The sequence below is a fragment of the Heterocephalus glaber genome, unplaced genomic scaffold, assembly GCF_053883595.1.
Source record: "Heterocephalus glaber isolate CG9 unplaced genomic scaffold, H.glaber_assembly_v1.0 deba00000470, whole genome shotgun sequence".
NCBI lineage: Eukaryota > Metazoa > Chordata > Mammalia > Rodentia > Bathyergidae > Heterocephalus > Heterocephalus glaber.
In genome coordinates, this window is record NW_028258145.1 from 17,892,558 (window position 1) to 17,918,275 (window position 25,718).

At 42.8% G+C, this 25,718-nt stretch overlaps 1 protein-coding gene across 1 annotated transcript in view; it reads right to left on the bottom strand.

Annotated features, from left to right (window-relative positions):
- Kcmf1 (potassium channel modulatory factor 1) overlaps positions 1-23,240 on the bottom strand; it is a 79,991-nt gene extending 56,751 nt beyond the window's left edge. The window contains exon 1 of the mRNA XM_004844626.3: positions 23,053-23,240. Within this exon, the coding sequence (XP_004844683.1) occupies positions 23,053-23,068 (16 nt within the window). The 5' untranslated portion in view covers positions 23,069-23,240. The remainder of the gene's footprint in view (positions 1-23,052) is intronic.
- Between the last annotated feature and the right edge of the window lie 2,478 nt (positions 23,241-25,718).

Consider the following 25,718-nt stretch of genomic DNA (forward strand, 5'->3'; position numbering starts at 1 on the left):
ACCATTGCCCCCAATACAATACAAAACAAAACAAAACATAAAAGTACTGAGATGTGAGGTCACCACTGCTAAGACTATTCCTGACCATGTTTCAGAAACCTTTGGAACTGGTTTGGTGGAGTCTGCAAAAATTTGGAGATGAAGCCTAGAGAAGACCTAGAATGTAGTAAGCAGACTGATGAGTGATTCTGGTTTGTGCTCAGAAGAGCAGAATGCTGATAGGAATGTCAACAGTAAAATTGCCTCAATGGCTCATGAGTTTTCAGACTGGGAATCTACTGGGAATTGGTCTAGAAGACCTAAGTGTTACATTTTGGCAAAGAAGCTGCATACATTTTCACTGTGTTCTGAGACTTTAAGGAAGGCTCAGTTTAAGGGTAGTGAACTAACTGATCTGGCAGAGGAAATTTCAAGGTAGCTTAATGTTCAAGCTGTGGCATAGGTACTACTGACTTCTTTCACCCAGAATTATAGTGATAACTGAGAGCAAAAAAATTAGAACAGAAGATTTTTGAAAAGCTTAAATTTTGGCTGGAAGGGAACTGTGTGTGAAACTGGGGCCAGAGAAGGTGTGCTGAAGAGAGTAAAGTCATTAAAACAAAACAAAAAAGTATTTTGAATGAAGACAAGAAAAAAGATGACTTGAGAGCACTTTAGGAATCAGAAAGGCCCCACTCACTGCAGACTGAAGGATGCAAAAGTGTAAACCTCTCATTTGAGAAGAGAGCCCCTTGGCTCTCTGCTCCAGAAAGGCTGCCTAGGGAATTGGTTCTCTGAGATTCATTTCACCATGCTGAGCCATCCAGGCACTCAGAAGCAATTGCAACCATAACCTAAGTGGGCCTGGTTATTTTTTGAGCTGGCAGCAGACTGTGGTGCTGTCCAATGATGCTGTTTATACAGGTATGCAGACTGCAAGAGCTGTAGGGCCATGGAGAATTCCATACAGATTTCAAAAGAAGGCGTGGGAGGCCAGACAATGTGCCCCTTAAAATTAGATGTGTGATGCCGTGTGGTGGGGTTTGTAGTGGACACCCCAGAAAGCCAGAGATACCAAGAGCATGGAATATCTGCAAGGAAAGTCAGTCAGTGAGAAGAGCCAGCCCAAGAGAGGCCATGTGTGGTACAGTCAGCAAGGTGAGGAGTGGGGCTGTTTAAACCCTCTGGAACTCACATCTCAACAGCATGTGCTCAGAATGCCAGATATGGCACTACAGCACTTAATGTTTGTCTTCCTGGGTTTTGATCTTGGTTTCTAACCCCCTATTCCTCCCTTTTAAAATGAAAATGTTTACCTTGAACCATTTCCCACTGGTAATAACATGTTTCTGCCTGCTTGAACCATTGGTGGAACATGCATGACTCCCATCAAGCAGCTTGTAGTACCTGATGGGATTGTCCCAAGCTGCCCGATGGGACAGTCATGCACTGGTGGTTCAGAGCTGCCAGGCAGAGAGACATTCAAATCACAGCCTTGCTTTTTAAATTTTACAGAGGTTCACAGCTAAGTTTGCCTTGAGTCTCAGAGGTCGAGACTTGACTTGGACTTTTGAGACTTTAAGGAAAGGATTGTTGTGTTTTTGATTGTATGTAGGATGGCTGTATTGTTAGGTGAGATTATGAACTTTTTCTTGTCTTTATCTAGAGATTAAGGATGACAAGGAGTTGTGTTAGGGTGTCAAGATGACTGGGGGTAGAAAATGTCAGTTAAGCTCAACTGTCAACTTCATTGGCTTGGAAGCCACCTAAGGCGGGGGCTCTCCAATCCCCAGGTCACATACCATTACTAGTCCATGGCCTATTAAGAACCGAGTTGCACAGCAGGAGGTGAGCGGGGTCAACCAAGCAAGGCTTCATCCATATATATATATATATATATATATATATATATATATATATATATATATATATATGTATTTTTTTTTTTTTTTTTTTTGGTACCAGGGATCGAACTCGGGTCCTTCTGCTTGCGAGGCAGGCGGTAGAACCACTGAGCTAAATCCCCAGCCCGCTTCATCTACATTTATAGCCACTGTGCACTCCTTTGAATCATCCAGAAACCAATCATACTCCCCCACCTGCACAAGCTGTTTTCCACAAATCTGGTCTGTGGTGTCAAAATGGTTGGATACCAATGGTCTAAGGCAGTGGTGGTGAACCTATGGCATGCGTGCTGCAGCAGCAGGCTGTATCACTGAAAGCTCTTAAAAGGTTCACCATCATTGGCCTAGGGGATTGCAAACCACATTTCTAGATTGTCTGGGTGAGTCTTGGAGGCATGTCCTTGAAGTCCCTATCTGGTTCTTTTGCCCTTCCTTCCCGGCACTGTTCCCCTCCTCTGCGTCCCAGCTGCCATGAACTAAGCAGCTTTGTTCCACCATGCCCTTCTACTATGATGTTTCTACACTGGAGCCAGGCAATCATGGAGTGAATCCTCTGAAACTATGAGCCAAAGCCAAAAATAAACCATTTTCTTCTTTAAATGGTGGGTGTCAGGTATTTGGTCCCAATGACAAGAAAGCTGACCAACATACCAGATGAAAAAAACTTGGTGTGTTTCATCTTGGGACCTAATCACCACTCTTTCATGGGCCTTTTCATTAGCAAAACTTTTTTTACCCCCTGATCATTCACAAATTCACCCTTATATTTCTGACTTAGCTATGTTTGGTTGGTTGTTTTGCAGTACTGACTGAACACAGAGCCTTTGCACTACAGTATATCTCCAGCCCTTTTTATTGTTCATTTTGAGAAAAGGTCTGTCTTTAAGTGGCCCAAGTTGGACTCAAACTTGCAATCCTCCTGCCTCAGCCTCCCAGAGTGCTGGGTGTACAGTTGTGTACTATGGACAGCTCTTAGCTATATTCATACATGAGGTATGATTAAACAATATGGTGAATGTTTAAATTTTTAAAAATTACAGTAAAAGACACATTGTTATTAAGCCTCTTCAAAATACTCTCCTTCACTTTGAACACTAATCCTGTCCTTTTTGCCACTTTTTGTGGAAGAGCCAGAAGTTTTATAGTGTCAAGTGAATAAAATAGATGAAGACACGTATTATTTTATTTGACAGAAACTGCTGTAAATGTAAACTGCTTCAGAAAGTGGCAAGAATGATGGGATAAGTGTATTCAAAGCAAGAAGGAGTATTTTGAGGGATATTAATGGCAATATGTCTTCTACTGTAACTTTTAAAATTTAAACATCCACTGTATTTTCTGATCATGTCTAGTACATGCACTGGCCAGGAAAGTCTATCTGCTTCTACCCCATATAAGCAAATTTGTTCCCTACAAAGCTTGCTCAAACCCCCTTTTCAGTTTCTGGCTTTCATCTGAACACATTCTAAACTCATACAATGTCAGAAAAAGTAGACTATTCATACCTTTCAGTGCACTATTATTTTAAAAAGGTAAACCTGTAATATATGCTGTTTTCATGTCCTTCCTCGTTAGAATCCAAATCCCTCCAGGGGGAAATACACTTTATATGTTATTAGCACTCAAATTATGTGTAAAGTCACCACAAAGAATAAGTATGTTAGGTAGTGCTACATATATTAATTAGGTTGATTTATATATTCTACAATGTATATTATGGTGTGAACCATACACGTCCCTCAAAAGGTTCACATATTCCGAAGTGGGACTTCTGAAAGATGACTGGATCGTGGGGACACTAACCTCAACAACAGATGAATGTACAGGTGTGTTCACAGGTGTTAGGAGGTGTAGCCTGGCCAGAGGAAGGAGGTCACTGGAACCACAACCTGGAAGGTATATTTTCATCTCCCAGTCCTTTCCTCTCTGGCTCTTCCTGTTTTCTCCACTTCCCAGCTGCCACGAAATGAGGAACCTTCCTCCAATACACCCTTCTGCTATGTTTCTGCCTTGGAGTCAGCCAATCACAAACTGTAACCTCTGAAAACATGAGCCAAAATACACCTTTTCTCCTCTAAGTTGTGTATGTTAAGTATTTTCTCCAAGTGATGAAAAGCTGATTAATATACTGTATGTGATAAATACATCCAATTTATTACTTTAAAAATACATAAAAAGGTTTAAAATTACATGCAAAGTATTAAGAATGATAGCAAATTTCTGTATTCAAGATAAATATGATAGCTGTACATGGTGGCACATGCCTGTAATCCCAACACTCTGGGAAGCTGAGGCAGGATTGCCAAGTTCAAGGCCAACCCTGAGCATAGTGAGACTCTGTCTCAAACAAAACAAAACAATGAAGACGCTTACTAGTAATAGCCAAAACAATGAGTGCTATGTGCGAGGCACTACTCTAAACATTTTATCTATAATAACCATCAAACACATCCAGCCTCTGAGGTTGATAAGCGTTGGGCTTATTTCATAAAATGATGCACAGAAAGATAAATTTCGTACCCAAGATCACAATAAGTAACTAAGCTGGGGTTTGAACCAAGCAATCTAGTACCAAAGTTTCATTCCTAACTTTACTATTCAGTAACTGAAGAAAACTTCACACTAAACAGGAAAACTTTATCCACTATAGAAGCCTCAGGGTCTCTAAGAACTAATAAATTCTCTTTAAGGCAGGCATGATGACATATGCCTGTAATTCCAATACTTTGTGAGGCTGAGGCAGGAGGATCACAAATTCATGTCCAGTCTCCACAACTTAGCAAGACCCTGTTTGAAAAGGGATGGGGGATGTGGCTCAGTGTGAAGGCCCTGGGTTCAACCCCTAGCACTGCAATCAATCAATCAATCAATCAATCAATCCATCAATCCTCTTTGAGCTTGTAGTTTTGAGTCTCTTATCTCAGTGGCACACACAATAGAAATGTGCTGGTGTGGAAATCAATGAGGAGGTTTCTCAAAAAACTAAAACTAGAGAAAGAGGTTCCATTTGACCCAGTTATTCCTCTTCTTGGTATCATCCCGAAAGAATTAAAAGCTTCATACCACAGTGATATATGCAAACCTATGTTTATAATGGCACAATTTGTAATAGCTATATCTTGGAAACAGCCCAAATGGCCATCAATGAATGAGTGGATAAAGAAGATATGTTTTTTTTTTTTGCAGCGGAGTACTACTCTGTCATAAAGGATGAGCTTCAGACAGTTATAGCTAAATGGCTGGACTTTGCGATCATACTCTTCAAGTGAAATAAATCGGACACACATGTTTAAATACTGCATTGTTTCTCTGGTGCGAAAACCCAAAAGTGGAAATAAGGGCTAAAATGTATAGGAGATATTGGGAAATGGGAAGAAAATGTTCAAATGGGAAGGGGAATAAGGGAGGAGGGAAGGAGAAAGGAAGGGAAAAGAAAAAAAAGTAAAAATAGAAGGAAAAATGGAAAAGCTTTCATACACCGGGAGGCAAGGTGATATAAGGGGGGAACAGGATAAAATAAAATTTATTAAAAAAAAAGAAATGGGCTGAAGAAAGTGACAAGTTCTGAATTCTAGTCTTGACTTTGTTACTAACTTGTGGTATGATCTCAAGTAGCATGTCTGACTCAGTCTTTCTAGACAACAGTTGGAGGTAGCGATGGAAGTGGGCGAGCAGGTGGAGGCTGCTGTAAGAATTTATTTCTTTCTAGACCAAAAGGTCTATTATTCCCTCTTCCTCTTGATTTTATTGGAGAGAAAAGGGCTGAAGTAAACGAATTCATTATCCAGCTGCCAAACTGGCCTAATTCCCACAGTGAGATCTCCAGGCTTGGACCCGTTTAGCTGCGGCACTAGAACAGAAGACACACTGGGTTTTCCACCTCTTGGCTCCTCTCCTGCTACCATGGGGAAAAGACAAGGTTCAAGGCCACCAAACTGAGGTTACCTGATGAAAGGTTTGGGAAACTCACCATGATAAACCAGAGAGAATGGCAACAAAATCACATCAAGTATTGACTTTAAGATTCCTAACATTTTTGTTTAGCATATATTTATTCATATTCACTCAGCCAACCAAACTGCCGTTTGTTGATCACAATGACTTTCATATTGCCAGCTGAATATCTAACAGACATCTCTAACTTAACACAGTATAAAAATAACTCTTGACCTCTGCTTCCAGAATGTCCCTCCCTTCCTCATCTCAATGGCCCTTTTCTCCCACTTGCTTTCACAAGGATGATCAAGCTATCATCCTTGGTGCCACCCTTTCCCCTACACTACACCAGCAAGTCCTGTAGGCTCTGGCTTTGATCTAAACTGAGGTCAGGGCTGGGGGTGTGGCTCAGAGGTAGAACATGTATTCAACATATGTGAGGCCATGGGTTCAAAGCCCAGCAACTCTTCCCCACTCCAGTGGCCCAAGCCAACAAATACTCTTATATCTTATCTACCTGACTTTGTTGCAGCAATATTGAGCATATCTTCCTTCTGGAAAACCACTTTCCCAAGTTTCAATACCACCACTTCCTCTGGGTTCTTCTACTCTCCAGGCTATTCCCATTCAGTCTCCTGCTCCTTCAATGTTACACGTTTCTCAGGGCTTAATGATTGGTATAACCTCTCAATCCACACTTCTCCCCGATCGTGAGCAATCTACTCTTACTATGGATTTGTCTTAACCCAGACCTCAAGCTCACATATTCAATTCCCCCTCCCACCTCTACCAATGCCTCAATCCCAACAAGCTAAAAACCAAAGTTATTCTCTTTTTCCTGCTATCACTCACACCTTCAAAGCATGCTTCGGTTCTCTGCATGCATCTGTATTAATGCACTGCCCAATGAATCAAGCCAGAAACCCAATTTTTCTTACACTTTCCCTTCTTGCACAATCCCTAACCTAATCAATCAGCTATAGCAATTATCTTCTAGTAATTCACCTATCTCCCCTTCCTGTCTTCCTTCCTTCAAATCCATCCTCCAGAGAAAGATGCTACCCTCTGGTTCAAAATTTCCTAAAAACTCTTATCCTACTGCCCTACTCTGTTGACAAAGTTTACCTCCTGGCATTGGGCCCTCTTTCTACCCCCGTAATGCTATGCCTTCTCTTATCTACACCATGAGCATGGCAATCTAACAGCTATCATTCTTTTGGGAAGTTATCTTCATCCATTCATCTGGTATCTGTTCTCTCACTCTGCCTTCTAAGTTTATTATAGCTCTTACTACACTACATCATAATCACCTTTCTTTCTCATGTTAGAAGGCCGGAACTCCCCAGTACCCTGTATATCTCCACACAGAGTATTCAATACATGTTTGGTAGATGAATGGACTAATGTAGGGGACAGCAAATTTCACAGACCATGGGTCAAATCTGGCCAACCAGCCAGGTATGGTGGCACACGCCTGTAATACCAGCACTTGGGAGGCTGAGGCAGGAGGATCGCCAAGAGTTCGAGGCCAGACTGGGTTACATAGTGAGTTCAGGGCCAGCCTGAACTACAAAGGGAGACTCTGTCTCCAAAAAAAAAAAAAAAAAAAAATCTGGCTGACCATCTGTCTTTGCACAGCCTGTTAGCTAGAAATGGTTTTTATATTTAAAATGACTCAGAAACTTTTAAGAGTAATATTTACAACTGGGAGTGGAGTTTGGTAGTAGAGCACTTGCTAAAATTCCCAGGGCACTGTACAGGTTAAAAAAAAATTAGCGGTATTTGAAATTCAAATTTCAATGCCCATAAAGGTTTACTGGCTCTCAGCTATATTTGTCTGTCTATATACAGCCTTACTGCTGCTTTTCTCCTACAACCACAGAGTGATGTGGTTGTAATCGAGACCATATGGCCTACAAATCTACATTTGCTATCTAGTTCTGCACAGAAAAAGTTTGGTGACCTCTGAATTCAAATATAAATGAACATGGGCTTTGGTTTCTGAAAGAACTCAATTCAAAATCCTGGCTTTAACACATATTCCTTGTGTGACCTAGGACAAATAACCTCTCAGCTTCCTAATCTGTAATCTAACATTTGTTATAATGCTGGGCTGCTTTGAAATTCTAGTATGTCCTTTAATTGAGGTCCCTGCTGTAGGAACCTGGTACACAGCACAGATTAAGTGTTGAGAGCCCGGGACTGGGTTTGAATTCTAGGTCTATCACATACAGTGTTACCTTGAGCAAGGTACTTGGCCTCTCAGTACATCCATTTCTTCATCTATAAAACTGAGATCATAACAGATATTTCAGAAGACTGTTTTGAGAATTCAGTGAGTTGGCACATGTGAAATGCTGAGAACAGTGCCTGGCACACAGCACTCAACAAATATTCCTACTAATATGGCAGATGTTTGGTTAATATTAGTGTCTCCCCCTCCTGCCTCTGCACCTATTCCATCTTCCATTCCCATTCCTAGGAAGCCTACATTTAACTGAGAAGACGAGCAAGTAAATCAAGACTTGCACAAGTGCTGTACAAGAAGGTTTCCAAGTCAATGCCCTGGTTCTCAGCTCTCTTAACTTCTCCTGATTCCTTCTCTGTTCCTTGCTCCTAAACATGAACTCACTTCTTTCTTTCTGCTTCCTTTTTTAGAAATGGCTGATCCCCAGGCTTCAGTGACAGGGTGGGGGAGTACCTAGACTGGCTCTTATCTCAGCCTCCCACAGTACAATGCTTATCTCTAACCCTGATTTTTCTCCCCTGATCCCCAATGTGATATTATCCAATTTCTGATTTCTATCTAATGGACTACTATCACCTTAAATCCAAAATGTCAAAAGATGAAAAATCATTCCTTTTTCTGTCCCTTCCAATCTTACCAATTTACTAAATCTGCTAATTTTCCAGCAACCTGCCTTGTTGTCCTATAATTATATTTCATCCTAGCTCTCTCGCAATGAGACTTTATCCTAAGTTATCTTTTTTCCTTTCTGTTCCTACTGCCATTGACTAAATCAGGTCTTTTTATTTTGAGCTCATTTCAGCAAAAAGCCTCTGACCAGTCTCCCTGACACAGGCAGTAACCTATCTATCACACCCCACCACAATGACTTCCTCTGCTTTCTCTTCCTTTCTCTGCTTAAAACTTTTTTAAAAACACATTCACAACAGTGCCATAATTGGTATGTCTTGCTGTTGGGCAGCTCTGACTTAATGAAATACAGTAATTTTTAATTGGTATGAATAATATTCATTAATATTTATATTTGGGCAGTAATTATCCATTCAAGCAACTAACTAGATCCAGTCCATTTACAGACTTTTATTCATTTTATTAGTAAAAAGACAGATAAAAGTGACTAGATCCATTTGTAGCACCAGTGGGAATGTGTTAGTAACCCAGGACCTTTTGCCTGCTGGGCAAGCACTTTACCACTGAGCTACATTCTGAGCCCTCTGCTTAAAATTTTTGATGCACTGCACCTCTTCCATCCTATCACCTGTATGGGAAAAGAACAAGATTGATCATAGCATGGCAAATCACAATCCTTCACCTTTCTACCTGGCTCGAACTTTCACTTCTAATCTTATCTCCCATGATAAAAACACCATCACCTTTCTTTTTTTTTGGTACCAGGGATTGAACTCAGGTCCTTGAGCTTGCGTAGCAGACGTTGAAACCACCACCGAGCTAAATCCCCAGCCCCATTACCTTTCATTTATGCTGGGCTTTATCCAGCTTAGAAAACCTTACATGCACTGACATTTCATTGCCACGGAGAAAGGCTAAAGGGGCATTAGTAGCCCTCCCTTACAGATGAGAAAACAGACTTCTAGCACTAGGCCGGAAGTCAGAACAAACGAGTCCTTGTCCCACTTCCCCACCGGAACTGCAGACAAGTCAATCAATCTGCCTAACACACCTCACTCCTTCCACTTACATACAGGAGGGAGTCTTCTGTTTCAGAAAATAGTCTCCCTACTCACCCACTCACTGTCTCCAACACACCTCATGCTTTCTTCTCCTGCCATCCTCTCACGTAGTAGACACCCAACTCTTCCCTCAAAAAGGAAGTATTTCTGGGCTGGGGTATAGCTTGGTGGTAGACTGCTTGCCTAGCACATGTGAGGCCCTAGGTTCAATCTCCAGCATGGCAAAAATATTTGTTTTTAAAACCAGTATTTCTTCAAGTCTTAAATTTAAATGACATCTTTCTGAAAACACCCTCTTTGACAAACAACATTCACAGTCCACTTGCCAACACTACAGAATTTATAGTAATTTTCATTTGACACTTTTAATTGTCTCAGCCATACTATGGCTATTTAATTTTACATGCTTAGTACTTGAGTTATTTTACATTCTTGGACTTTTCTGCTACAGCCATACCATATATCCCTTCAAGAGGAAAAATTTTCAAGGTAACTCTCAATACCAACCAAAATAGTTGCACTTAAGAACTCAAAGTTCCAGACTAGACAACTCAGGCCAGTATTTTTCAAATAGCAGGCCACAACCCAGAAGTGGAATGTGAAATCAATCCTGGTCACAACCAGTGTTTTTTGTTTTTAATGAAACAGAGCAGAAAATAGAGTACATGGTTCAAAGTAAAGGTAAGTACTATTTTGCAAAACTCTCATTTCAGTTAGATAAGTGATGACTAGACAACAATATACAATATGTTTCTTGACATGTGTTCTACTTTTTTTTAAGTTGGAAAGCTGCTAATAGTCAGAACTCAATCTCTAGGCTCATGAGTTTTACATTCAAACAAAGGAGATCTGCTTCATAGCAAACCCCTTACCTGTCAGGAAATATCATGGGGCCGAGGAGGACAAAATTTAAGTGATTGTATAGGAATTTGTAAAGAAGTGTTCTTAGAGAAGCTTGGAAGACAACTTTGGATACTTTTCAGTCTCTGCCATCTGTTTACCCGAAAGACCCCTAGACAGATGTGGAGCTTCTGAAATGTTTTTTTTTAAAAAAACAAAAAAAACCCACCTCACCGTAGGACACACGAAGAGGGTGAGCAGGCTCTGGCCCTGAGTATGCTAACTGCATTTCCCGTCCCTACCCCAATCACTGCCCTCTAGCCACACAGCTCCTCTACTGTTTCAAGAACATCCAATTATCAGGGTCTCTGCACTGCTGTATCCTTTCTCCTTTAAGTATCCTCACTAATTCAGGTTTTTCTTTACAAGTCCCACATTTAGATAATGCCCTCCCCAATCACTCTAGCTTAAGGAGCCCCCAATTCTCTATTTCCTTAACCTCCTTTATGAGTTTTTCTAACACATGTCACACTTACGGCTTATTCCAGGGTTTTAGAAATTTTTTCTGTGAAGAACCAAACAATAAATATTTTCAACTAAACTCTGCCACTGTAATACAAAAAGAAGCTTAGATAATACGCAAATAAACAGATACAGCTGTGTTCCAATAAAACTTTATTTACAAAAACAGGAACAGGCTACATTTAGCCCACGGACTGTAGTTCGCCAACCTTCAGGATATCCCTTTAATACAATCTGAGTGCCAAAGGGAGGTGCTTTCTATTCAGTCCACTGTTGCAGAACAGTGCCCGACCCCAAATATGAATTCAAATGTATGTGTATGGAGTGAATAAGCAGTATTAGACCACAGTGGGGAGCTACATCTCTCTTCCACTTCCTCAGGTAACAATATGGGCCAGGGATTTATCTCAGTGGTTCCGCTGCCTGCCTTGCAAGCACAAGGACCCAAATTTGATCCCCGGTACCAAAAAAAACAACCAATATCAATATGGGTCACGAGGAATAAGGCCAAGATCAGCAGTTCCACCCAACTGGTAAATGGTCTTCTGATTATTGCGTGCCTGTCCCCAGCAATAACGATCTCACATATAAAAGGTTTTGGTCCTATCTGGGTCCAGGTAGAAGCTTTGTAAAACACCAATTTCTGATTCACTGGACCTAGGGTGGGTCAAAGAATCTGAATTTCTAGCAAGTTCCAAGTGATACTAATACTGCTGGTCCTGGCCCCACTCTTGGGGTAAGAGCACCCAACTACAGATCTAGCATTTTCATTATGTTTTTTAAAAAAAGAAAGCAAGTTCCTGATGTTTCAGTTACTTGGCTGGAGAGTGAATAAAGAAGAATAGAACCATAAACCTGACATCTCAGAACTGTTGCTTCAGTAAAATGAAGGTAGAAAAACACTAAACCTTTAATTTTTAAAAGACTATATTCTACATGTAGTTCTAACTGGCTAAAACAAACAAGCAAAAGAGAGAAACCACCAGTAGGTGACTAACCTTGACAGTGGCCTCAGTATTAGCTCCAAATTGGCTCTTAAAATTACAGCTGAGACTGAGGCCTGGGGATGGCTTCAGGACCCCATCTCAAAAGGTATAATAAAATAAAGGAGCATTGTCATTTGCTTCTCAACTGTTATATGTGAAGAATCTTTTCAAGATGGATACTGGAGATCAAGTCTCATTACAATAAATTACCAAATCTAGAGGTCACCTTATTCAAGTAGTAAAATTTTATCTCCACAAGAAACAACTTACAACTCTACTCTGAATTCACCATACTAGAACTTGTGAGGGGCCAATGCAAATTTTTTTTACAAACTGTACACTTCTCAGAGTCGGGAACTTTAAAACACTGCCACAAACTCACATTAAAGTCATTCCAAAGCCCTTACTTTCCAACCTGAATGGCCCACAAAGGGTTTATTAAATGTATGTCCATTAGTGGTTGTTTATAAAGTGGGTTTCTATTGTGATGGTTATATTTTGCTAAAGTAGGTTAAAAAACAATTTTAAGTGAAAAAGAAATGCAAAATCTAGGTTCTTAGGATAGAAATTGAAGAAGCAGAAACCCAGAATACAAGTAAGTGGCCCAGTAAGTAGAAGCCAATTCAGTATAAAAATGTACCTAGAAGAGGAAGTGTATGATGAAAAGATGAACTAGCATATCCTCAATACATAAACCTAAGGATATTTCTCTGGTAAGACCAGGTATTTTTGATGAAAATGTAGCATCCAAATTAAAATACACTGAGTGTAAAATTTATGACTTCATTTATAAAAGGTAAAAATATTTCAATAACTAAGTTACATGTCAAAATACTGTATTTTGGATATACTGAATTATGCTTTTAAATTGTTAAAATTAATTTTACCTCCTTTTAATGTTTAAAGTGTAGCTACCACAGAATTTAAAATTATATTTGGGGGCCACGTGTGATGGTGCATGCCTGTAATCCCAGCTGAGGCGGCTGAGGCAGGAGGATCACTATGAGTTCAAGGCCAGCCTGGGCTACACAGTGAGTTCAAGGCCAGCTTGAATTACACAGGGAGATTCTGTCTCAAAACAAACAAACAAACAAAAAAACCCCCAAAACCAAAACAAAAAACTGGAAAACATTACATGTGTGGTTTGTACAAGCTCCTACTAGAAAGCAATGGTTTACTCCAATTCTGCAAGTAGATTTGCTTTGCTATCTCTTCTTTGGTTAGGTGGCTTTTGAAAAGACTGTAGAAAAATGATCCAGCGCAATGAAGAACATGAAGATACATAGTATGTCTGACATGGGAGGGAAGACATGGATCCTGGCCTAATACAGGAACACCATGGGTCAGATCCTTGCCCTTTCACTTTTTTTTTGTCATAAAATATAAACTTCAAGGACTGGTTCCAGCACACTGGAAACAAGCCGCAGACTGTGCAATAGGAAAGCATTTAATTTTCAAACACGTGTTTCAAACCCACTGCATATTATCATCCTCCAGCAAGGGGTCAACAACCTGTGGCAAGCACTGGAGATGACTTTGAGTGGTACTAGAGTAGGCAGTCCATAAATATTCACTAAGCAGACCGAATGAATGAACCAGAAGGCCCAAAGCCTGCAATGCACATATATGCAGAGGCCGTGACCAGTTAACTGGAAAGCAGAGCCCGAAGTGACACAAATCCTCCCTGGACTCCTTCAGACCATTGTCCCAGGAGTCAGCTACCCTCAGCTATGTCTGCTATATGGAGTCTGTGCATTCCTCTCATGTCTATGAAAGTTCCAAGTCCTCTTGCTAACAACCCCCTCCCAGTTAACAAGTTTCTCCAGATGAAAACAGGAAAGCATTTTCTCCTCTCATCATTTTTTTAGACAAGGATTAACATACTTAACAATTACCCACAAATGTTCCCAGGGCTTCCCATAAGCAATACTTTGGTGGAAAGCTACAAAGGTAACAAAGTGTAACTCGATTCTTGCCCCTCAGGTATGTAGCTGGTGAGGGAGGCTCTCAAGTAAACAATTACCGCATAAAATGCCTGGAGAATAAAGAACAAAAGTCACAACCAAAAAATGAATTACGGTCAAAAACACCTTAACTGTTTTAATAGCTCATCAATTCAGCATGTAAAAAGTGATGAATGAAAAAAAACCCTACACAACTCAACACAAGATAATGTGCAACCTAATTAGTCATGATGTCAAGAGGCTTCACTCACTTGCTGTTCTGTCCCTCTTAGCTGAAGGTGACACAACTGACCCACTCTTGTGATACCACTTTTTCTTCTTTCCTTCTTTCTTTCCTAGTAGAAGTGATGGGTTTACAGAGATCCATCCATATCTTCTCCTCAGTACCCCTTGTAGCCACTGGCAGTTTTCTGGATTGCTGGTTGTCACTGTGGCCATATAAGACATGAAACCAACCGACTGTGTATTATATGAACTAAGGACCTGCAACTCTGCTTTGCTACAATTCAGAAAGAGAACAACCAAAAACAATTTTAAGGCAGAAATGCAATTAATAAGCACTTGGAGACCACAGGGGCACAAGCAGAGATGCACCAGGGAAGGTGCCTAACAAGGCAATTCATCTTTTGCTCCTTCCTCGGGACACTGAGTTTGCCTCTCCTGGTACCCAGCTCTCAGGACATTCCATCGGGCAAGAGAGCCAGTATTCTGTTTCTGAGAGCACTAGCTGGAGAGCCTTTCCAAGCTTCAAGTCCTCCTGGCTTTGTCTCTCTGTTACCAATTCCTGCCTGGCCTCCTGTCCTTACTATCCCAAGAGCATCCACTCACTTCCTTCCCATAAAATTGAGATAATACATTCCCCTAGGAAACTGCCTTATCCTACATCTCCAGCACACACCAGGACACAACTTACAAAAAATTATCTTGCTCAAAAAATGTTGTGACCTACCCAGGCGTGGTGGTACATGCCTGTAATTCCAGCACTCTAGAGGCTGAGGCAGGAGGATTGCCCCAAATTCGAGGTCAACCTGGGCTACACAGTGAGTTCAAGTAGCCTAGATTACATAATGACACCAGGTCTCAAAAAAAAAAGCTGTGATCTTAAGAACTCTTTCCTCAGGGAGAAGAAAAAAAAAGAGAATATAAGGAAAAAATGGAAACAAAGCTTTTGCAAATAAGGGGATGAGAAGTTGAAGGGAAAAGGAGACTGGGGAAAAAAGCAGCAGCAAGATATATCATGTACAGGTACAAATTCCCTATGATGAATGTTATCATTATGTATATCTAAAATACACCAATAAGAAAGAAATATAAAATAAAAACAAAGACTCTTCAACTTTAATAACTTCAGTGATTGAAAAAAAATAACCTATCATTTGAAGGTATTGAAAAAAATCAGTCCTTAGTACATTAATACAAAATCTTTTGTTAACAGATCTGTATTATAAATAGCATTCAACTTTTATGAAGTTTAGAGTTTCCTTTGAATCCACATTCTTGAAAGTATCTACACAGTAATATTTATAATACAATAAAATATTTCTTGGGTAGTTTAATGATACACCTTAACTTTGATGAAATAAAACATTTGGAGTTGAGTGCAATGGCACTCAACTTTCTTAGAGGCTGAGGCAGGAGGACTGCCAGTTTAAGGCCAGTCTGGGCAATTTACTGTGATTGTGCCTCAGTGTTTAAAAAAAAAGAAAAAAAAAAGATTGGGCATGTAGCTCAGTGTGAAGGCCCTAGATTCAATCTCCAGTAATGGAAAACAAAAAATAAACTAAAACAAAACTTTTGGAATCTCTTGTTTTAAAAACAAACAAAAACCAGGGCTGGGGGTGTAGCTCTGTGGTAGGGGGCTTTCCTAGCATGATGGAGGCCCTGGATTTGATCCTTAGCACTGTGTGCCAAAAACCAAACCAAATCCAACAAAATCAAACAACCAACAAAAAGACCTGGAAAAAATGAATACAGTGAAGCCGGGCGTGGTGGCACACCTGTGATCCCAGCACTCAGGAGGCTGTGCCAGGAGGATCGCTGCAAGTTCGAGGCCAGTCTGGGCTACATAGTGAGTTCAGGGCCAGCCTAAACTACAAAGGGAGATCTTGCCTAAACAAAACAAACAAAACAAAAACGTAGCTATTGTAAAGCTGATGGTTTGAAAATTAAGTCATGACTCACTATAAATGCATGGATTTCTTTTTGAAAGGTTGCAAGCCAAATATGAAGGCATTTGTTTGGTCATTTCATATCAGATGTTCATAAGTTAGTCTACTGTGAAAAAGTTTACTATCTTGAAAGAAGACTTGAAAGAAAACTCTAAAACTAAAAGGAATTTTTTCCAAATGAAATTCCCAAGTTAAAACAAGAAAGTTACATTTCACTACATTTGTATCTTAAACACAAAGGTCAAAATATGGAAATGAGCTTCAAACTAAACTGTACATGAACTTAAAGACCCTAGAAATTAAAATTTGGTGCACTTTCCCATAAATTTACATGCATATCTCCCCTTTATTGAAAATCACAGTAAAAGTGATTCATGACTTATTCAAACAGAAAAAGCCTTAAGAGCTGAGTGTGATGGCTCATGCATATAATCCCAGCCCTCCCAGCCTGGGCCACACAGTGAGTTCCAGGCCAGCCTGGACTATATAGCAAGACCCTGTCTCAAAAAATCAAGAAAGACAGTGAGTGAGGGAGAAAAAGTCTTAAGAATGTACAGGCCGAGTGTGGTGGTACAAGTCTGTAATCCTAGCACTTGGGAGGCTGAGGCAGGAGGATAGCTGTGAGTTCAAAGCTAGCCTGAACTACATAGTGAGACCCTGTCTTTAAAAAAAAAAAATGTAGTAATTAATTTTCCACTACTGGGAATTGAACCCAGAGCCTTACACATTGCTCTCCTCTTAAACTTCATCCTCATGCCTTTAAAAAATTTTTATTTTGGAGTCTTTCTAACTTGCCCAAGCTGGACACCAACGTGCAATCCTCTTGTCTCAGCCTCTTGAGTAGCCGGGATTAGAGAATGTCAGACTATAGCTAAAAAGATTATAGCTAAAGTAAAATAAATCGTAAGCAGACAGGATGGTAAAGATCTCAGTGGGAGTCAATTTGCTTGGCTACAGGAAGGGAAAAGGCACCACATAAAAATCACATGTTGATGGGCCAAGGATTTAGCTCAGTGGTTCTGCTGTCTGCCTCCAAAGTGCAAGGACCCGAGTTTGATCCCCAGTACCAAAAAAAAAAAAAAAAAAAAAATCAAGTGTTGATTATCAAGCCTGGCTTTGCAGTTCCCAAATTCTGAAAAAAAATTATTGCAATTTACTCTGGGTTTGCCTATGTGCTTTTAGTGCTAGAAAGCATTTTTTTTTTCGGGACTGAGGGCTGAACCCAAGGCCTTAGCACTTAGCTACATCCTGAGCCCTTTATTTTTATTCTGAGATAGGGTCTTGCTTAATTGCCCTGGCTAGGCTCAAACTTTCTGTCCTCCTGCCTTAACCTCCTAGAGTCCTTGGATTACAGGCATGTATCACCACACTCCAAAGACAGCATTTTTTGACAAGAGAAAAAAAATCTAAGAGTGGTACAACTTTCGGAAGTCAGGACTGCCATTCCATAATGTATACATATCTCAAAACATCATGCTGTATATGATAAAACAGTACTCAATATGTAATTTTGTCAATTTAAAAAAAGATGAGTTGAGCGAGATAGTGCACACCTGTAATCGTAGCTACTCGGGAGGCTACAGCTGGAGGACTGCAATGTTAAGGCCAGCCTGGGCAATTTAGTGAGACTATGTCTCAAAATAAAAAGTAAAATGGCCTGGGGATGCAGCTCAGTGGCAGAGTACTTGCTGAGCATGCTTAAGACCCTGGGTTCCATCATCAATAATAGGAAGAAGAAAAAAAAAAGAAAGAAAGATGAAGGCTGAGAACGCTTACCTAGCATGTGTAAGGTCCTGGCTTTGATCCCCAGCACCACAAAGAAATAAAGTTAGGTGCAACTAGAGTAACGGTGTATGTAGTCTTATATTTTATACTTTGAAAATAAACAGTATTACCTGCTTCTGAGAAAAGCATAATAATAGATTACCTGTCCATTTATCTACTATCATCCTACATTTGAATATCTTCAAAAAACAAGGAGAATTACAGGAGGCTGAGGCAGGAGGATCATCAAGAGTTCAAGGCCAGCCTGAACTACACTGAGAGATTCTGTCTCAAAAACCCACCACCAGGCCAGGGATTTAGCTCAGTGGTTCTGCCACCTGCCTTGCAAGCACAAGGACCCAAGTTCGATTCCCGGTACCAACCCCCCCCCCCAAAAACCAAGGAGAATTAGAAATCATGTACAGATAAGGACTCTATCTGAAATCTCAAACAATTTTACCCAAGATCAAGAGTAGCACCAAAAAAAAAAAAAAAAAAAAAGTAACAAAAAGTTAAGGCACTCAAAGCCGGGCCTGGTGGTGTACCTTTAATCTCAGCACTCAGGAGGCTGTAGCAGGAGTTCAAGGCCAGCCAATGCTACATAGTGAACTCAAGGCCAGCCTGAACATAGAGAGACCATCTCAAAAAACAGAAGGTGGCACTCAAGAAAAAGGGGGTAGAATCAAAGTAGATTCTCTTTAAAAATTGGGCAAAATCACTATGAAAAAAGTTGGTACTTTGTCAGCAATTGATTTAGCCCTTCCTTATGGCATGTCTTACACTGAGCTACAGGATTTGTGTATAAATGAATTTTCCTCACCAGACTAAAATGGGGAGCCTTCCTTCTCAAGTCTTTGGTACCTAGCAGAGTGTCTTATATATAGTACCAACTGAAAAAGGTCAGTTTAAAGCCATGTATGTATTAATTCCAGGTAACTAACTAGGCCTCATTTTAACTAGTAAGTACTGAGTAATCTGTTATGTGCTTTTTCAATTTGCAAAGCTAGTAAGTGAATTTGAGATTTAAATAACACCCTATATTTTAAATGTATTTTCTTAAATGTATAGTTGTTTAAGGAGTGGTGGTGCATGCCTGCAATCCCATGCACTCAGGAGACAGAGGAAGGAGATCACAAGTTCAAGGCCACATAGCAAGACACTGTCTCAAAAAATAAAACAAATATGATAGTCAGCTGGAGGTGGTGGTATATACCTCTCCCCAACTACTTAAATGGTTGAGGCAGAAGGAATTCCAAGTTCAAAGTCAGCCTTGGCCATTTAGGGAGATCCTATCTCAAAGTAAAACAAAGAGAGATAATTCAACCAAATTAAATGAAGACTTTTTGGGCTGAGATTATAGTGGTATAGCACTTGCCTAGCACACGAGTGCCCCTCACCCCACACGCCTGTTTAATCCCCAGTACCATCAAGTAAAAAAAAAAAAATGTCAGTGCTTTGTTTTCTGTGACAAGGTGGTACAAGGTTGCCAGGCTGGCCTCAAACTCCTGGGCTTAAGTGACCTCCTCCCTCAGTTTCTCCAGTGGTTATGACTACAGTTATATGATACCAGGTCCAGGTTTGTTTTTTGGTTGTTTTTTTGGTGCTGGGGACTGAACCCAGGGCAGTGTATGTGCTAGCATGTACTCTACCACTGAACTATATCCTCAGCTACAGACATTTTAAAAATACATAAGACAGAAAATGATTGGTTTTACCATGTGTAAAAGAACTAGGTAATGTTGGTACACTGAGCACAAAGTGGTGGGGTGCTAAAGTTTATGTTTGCTAACACGACAAGAACATTTTATAAAATGAATTTCAAAGAAGCTCTAGAATTCTCACTGGAAAAGTCACATAGGCAAGCAGGAAACTTAACTGATGTAGAATACAGCCATCATCACTCAGAACGGGTCTGACAAAGTGGGGAGAAAAATTACTTCTCTTCCAAAGTACACAGTGTTGTTGGGAATGGCACAGAGCATTGGTTCAGTCCCTGAACTTGCTCCTCATGACCCAAAGGAAATGATGGAATACCAAATGGAGCAGGCCCTTTCTGGACGCCCAGCAGCTCCAGTTCTATCAACTCTTGAAAGTTCTACTCAAGAGCAGAGGTAGACAAACTACAGCACTTGACCCAGATCTGCCCACCACCAATTTCTGTAATGCTTACTTGCTAAGAATGGTTTTTATATTTCTAAATGGAATGGTGGTGATGGAGTTCAAAGAATCACATTTCATGACAAATGAAAATTATATGAAATTTAAATGTCAGTGTCCATAGGTAAGGTTTTAATTGCAATGTGACCATGCTCATTCTATTACAGGCTGTCTATAGCTGCCTTCACACCAACTGCAGAGCCGAAAGATCTTATAGCTCACTCAGCCAACAATGTTTATGGCCTTTGACGGAAAAAGTATGCTGGACTCCTTGGCTAGAGCAGTTCTCTGCGCTGCCGGTTGTAGCTCCTTTCTCAGGGGCAGTCCACTGCTTCAAGTGGCTGCAAGCTTGACAGGTGTCCGTCTTGGAGGCTGTGTCATCCAAAGTCACATCATTAATACAACCATATAATATAGTGGAAGTGTGCAGAAAGACAAAGTAACAAGTTACTTGTGCACAGATGGCCCTTATAAATGGGATACAAGTATGTTCTGGGCAGCATGGTTCTGACCTACCAGACTACCACATCCAGTTCTGGGTCATGCTACTGAAAAAAAAACAAGGAGAACTGCAGAGAATTTGGAGGTGGGTAGACAAAAGAGCTCAAAATTCAGATTACCAAAGAAATGCTGAAAGAAAAGAGATTAGCTGGCCCAAAGAATAGAAAGGTGAGAAAAGCACTGGTGTCAAACTCTACATTTGCTGATAAGTCAAATCCCCATTGATGAGAATAATGCAGCCTAAACTAATATACTACAAAACGTGTGCGTATCTAACAAATTAAATGTGATTCAGGAGGCTTCCATTCCTGCCTTAATCCACAAACTAGCCCTTTAAACGATAATCACTTATCAAATATTGTACTCTAAAGTCTTCAACAGCTGTATCTAGAAATGTCCGGTTTTCAAAGACATCTGGCATTAATCTGCATGTTACCAGAAAAGGTATGCAAGCTTCAATAATAGTCCAGTAGCTAAAAGGTAATGTAAGTTTTATAACCACACACCTTTCCACAGAACCAAATAGGGAGAAATGGGCTTAAATTACAGAATGTATGTTACACAGAAGAATATCCCATCTATAAGATTTTAAATACTAAAACAGAGCTCTGAGGGTAAAGGAATGTTGTTCCCAGCCTACAGTTCAATTAGAATATTCAGTCTGGAACTATTGGGATGCTCCCCCCCCCCCCCCATGCTTTCTTAATTCAGGGAGCTTGGGGCTCAAACACCCTTCCTTTCACCACTGTTTTCTGCAGTATTAATGTTCCCAGTCCCTACGAGTTAGAGAGCCTGCAGCCACTCCTCACTTTCATTTTGTCTTCAAGGTGGTCAATGTACACAGGACTCCAGTCTAAGATGAACTTTTATATCCCAAACTGAAACATGACTATAACTTTACAACTTTTTAAAATTACAGACAGGGGATGCCTTTCTTTTAAGAAGATAAAATGGGAAAGCAGGCATAGCTTTCAAATATTTCTATATTCCTTTCAATTTAACTAAACTGAGCACCCTCTTATTTCAAAACGTCCAACATTTGAACATTAGTTCTCAATAAATGATCTGTGAAGAAAATATAACATATTTCCTATCAGTTTTGTAACTTTAAAATACAAAATCCTCGAACACATAATGCTCTTGAAGTCAGTCTCAACGCTGCCATTAGTAATGCAAATTCTGAAGCTTGCTCCAAATATAATGTTAATCAATATGATTATTTCAACCTTGAAATTCTAAGGTCTTTTATTTCCCTAAGAATGCCCTTCCCAAGGGGTGAAGCACACACTAATCTGACTCACTAAACTTTCTCTACTCCTACATCACCTACACAGGATTTTAAAATGTAAAGTACACAAGACTTTCAAGCCACTTTTACAATCTTGTGTTAACCTTCCTAGGATAAACTTTTCGCCAAGCCTGTTAATACTTTTTTAAATTTAAAAAACTGCTGTAGTGAAACAAAGAAAATACGGCCCCCTCCCCCTTTTCTAAACCATATGGCAGTACACTGAAGTTAACTTATTTTTCACCAGCTCAACGCCTATGCCCCAGTCCTAAGCATTTGCCTCTTTGTGCCCTGAAATTGGGCTGGAGCTGTCTGCCTATTTGCAACTGTACCCCAAGCGTGTTTTTAAATCTTATAACAAAGTCCAAACACCCCCCAATCATTAGCAGACCTCAACGCAGTCCTCGACTGAAACCCGGGTCCGTGGGCAGAGAACGTCGCGGACCCCGGGCCCGACCGGGTGAGAGTCCCACGCTGGCGGGGACCGAGCAGGGAGTTCGCTCGCCCCGGCCGGGCCGGATCCACCCAGGGAACTTGGTTACCAGAGCCCAGGGCCGCGCCGAGGCCTAGCCGCGAGGCCAGGCGGGCTCCAAGCAGGGAGGGCGCCGCGAGCCCGGCCTGAACCTTCCCGCCCGCCCCGCGGCCGCCCGCATGTGGGGCCCCTTGCCGTCGTCTCCCGGTGACCGGACGCGCCCGCCGGGTCCCGGGCCGGCTCCGCCGCCGTCGCCCGCGGCCCAGCGCCGGGCCCTTCCGGGGCGGCGGGCGGTAGGCCGCGCTCGGCCCGCGGCTCCCGGGCCGGCCTCGGCATCCGGTATCGTTCCGAGAGCTGGACTCCCGCCGGTAACGGGCCCCGCCGCTCCCCTCCCCCTCCCCCGCCCCATGACAGTGCAAACCCTCCGGCCGCCCTGACCGCCCCGCCTCCGGCACCAGGCCCAGCTCAGGGCCGCGGCCGTGCCGTGGCGGTAGCGCGGCTCTCGGCCCTCATTCGCTCGTCAGCCGGCGGGCCCGGCCGGCGTCGCCGCCTCTCCCTAGCCACCGTCCGAGGCGCCCGGCTCGGGCGGGGTAGGCCGAAGCCCGGCGGGTGGGGGCGGGGGCTGCGCTCACCTTCATGTCGGGACATCCTAGTTCAGACGGCGGCGGCGCGGCCCTTCCCGGCTCGGCTGCAGCGTCCCCAGCGGGGTCCCGGGCTGCCCGTGCCGGCCGGCCGACTCCCACTCGGCTCCCGGGCTCGGCCGCGGGGGCGGGGTGGGCAGGGGCGAGCTCCCGCAGCGGCGGCGGGGAGGAGGCGGCGGCGGCGGCGGCGGCGGCGGCGGCGGCGGGGAGGCGGCTCGGGGCGGGAATGGGGCCGGGCTTGGCCGGGGCTGAGCTCCTCCAGGAGGCGGGTCCGACGCCTCAGCTCCGCCGGCGCCCGCCGTGACTCGGTCACTCTCGGGCCCGCCGGCTCCCGGCAGCCGTGCTGCGCTCCGCGAATCCCGCTTCTCCCCTCCCCCGGCCCGCCCTCCGTCCCTCTCCCCGGCTCGGCCCGCCGCCTCCTCCTTCTCTTCCTCCTCCTCTTCCTCCTCCTCCGCCTCCTTCCGCCGCCCTCACGTCGGCCCCGCCTCTCACGGCCCGTGCCGGGCCCAGGCGCCTGGAGGAGGCCTCGCGGCTGGCGGGCGCGGCGGCGGCGGCGGCTCAGGTGGGGCGCAGGGCCGCGCTCGCCGAGAGGCCGCGGACGGGCTGACAGGGCCTCGGCCTGGCCCGGCGCCTCCGCGCGGAGAGAGGAAGAGGAAGCGGCCGCCGAGCTCGCCGGGGCCAGGCTGTGGGCGCCTCGCGCGGGTTCGCGTCCCCAGGCGCACGGACCGCGCGGAGACACGTGTTGGCGTTTCTTTTTAAGCCAGGCGCCCGGCACCTGGCGGTCGCCGCGTGTCTCGGGCCCAGAGGGGAACGGGGAGCCATCGGCGGGAGATCGGCTCCGGCTGGCTCCGGCCAGCGCCTCGGCTCGTAGCGGACGCCCAGCCTCGAAAACGCTGGCGTTCGGGTTTGCTTCCTGCCGGTGGACTGTTCTTTACGTGTCTCTTCCATTTTTACCCACTTCCTTACTGTCAACTTTGTTTTCAGGCGTTTTTAGTTCAACAAATACTTAGGCTGCCCTCGACCACGTGGTAGCGTGGCTTGGTGAAAAAAGATCCCACCTCAGAGTCAAGACACAGCGGCTCCGGGACTCCGGGTCTGTGCTCTCTATAACCTTGGACCAGTTACTTAACCTTGCTTAGTCTCCGTTTGTCTTGAGTTGTTTTTTGGTGATTGCTTTATTTTTCCATTTCAAATTGTGCTTTATTTATTTATGTTTGGCGTGCACTAGGATTGAGTTTCCAGGCCAAGTACTGAAATTCGTTTCTAAGGTACTGCTGGCTTTGGGGACATCCTGTCCCCCATTCACTGGTTGTGTGACCTGGTTAAGTGATTTAACCTCACTGGGACAAGGTGGCACATGCCTGTAAACCCAGCCCTCTCGAGAGACTGAGGTAGGAGGCTCCAGAGTTCGAGGCAGGCTGGGGTGCACAGTGAGACCTTGTCTCAAAAGGCCGGGGCGGGGGGTGGGGTATAATTACTGATGTTTTTAATAAGAGGTGTGGAGGATTTAATGTTTCAAGTTTATATAAAATACCCAAGCACAGCACCAAGTAGTAAAAGCAGTTTACCATAGTCTATTGAGTTTCAGATACTTCCTGGTTTCACAGATAACAAAACCTCATTTTAAGGAAATAGGTAATATGGGCTGTGCCTGCCTACTCAAGAATTTGATAGAAACTAGTGATAAACTAGGGTCTGTTTTTTTTTTTTTTTTTTTTTTGGTACTGGGGATCGAACTCCCGGACCTTGTGCTTGCAGGGCAGGTGTGGGAACCACTGAGCTAAATTTCCAGCCCTTAAACTAGGGTGAGTCCAAATTCATTCCAGCACAGCTGTTGAAGAGAGGTCCATCCTGGCTGTGAAAGGGATTTGATGTGGTAGTGAGATTAAGTCTTTTAAAGGAGCCTGGATAACGGTTACTTCATGCTTACCCAGGGCTAGTGTCTTTGTTTTGTTTAGGACAAGGTCTTGCTGTGTATCCCAGGCTGGCCTGGAGCTCATGGTGATCTTCCTGCCTTGGCTGCCCTAGAGCTGGAATTATAGGCAGGCCCCTGTAACCATCTTAAGCATTTTTTTGTTTGTTTGTTCGGTACTGGGGATCGAACTCAGGTCCTTAAGCTTGCAGAGCAGGCGGCAGAACCACTGAGCTAAATTGCCATCTTAAGCATTTTATTGGTATATGTAATCCTGAGTACCACTCACAAGGAGCTTCAGTTTCATGGGATGTAAACGTGAGGACAATTGCTCTTAACCCCACAGTCTGTTGAGTGAATGATGTCTTTATATGAATTTAGATAAATTAAGTAAAGATTAAGGCATTATCAATAATACAGTCAAGGCTGGAGCAGGTAAAGCCTACAAAAGCCCTGAACTCCAGGAGTAAAAGTCTAGAGATTTAGTTTAGGTTTGTTGAAGTTAGGTAAGCTAATCCTGTTAAGGGAACAGATACAACTTTGTCTAAACTCCCAGGGGATATCAGCTCTTTGACAGTATTTCATTGTTTTCAATCCGGCAAAAATGAGAAAATGAAAAAAGTAACTAATTGTTTTTTCCTGTTTCAGTAAGAGTAAGCGGGAATACAGTCATTGTATTGGGTTTTTATGGCCTTCGTTCAATTAGAGGTTAGGCTCTTCAATTTAAACTAACCTGCTATCTGGG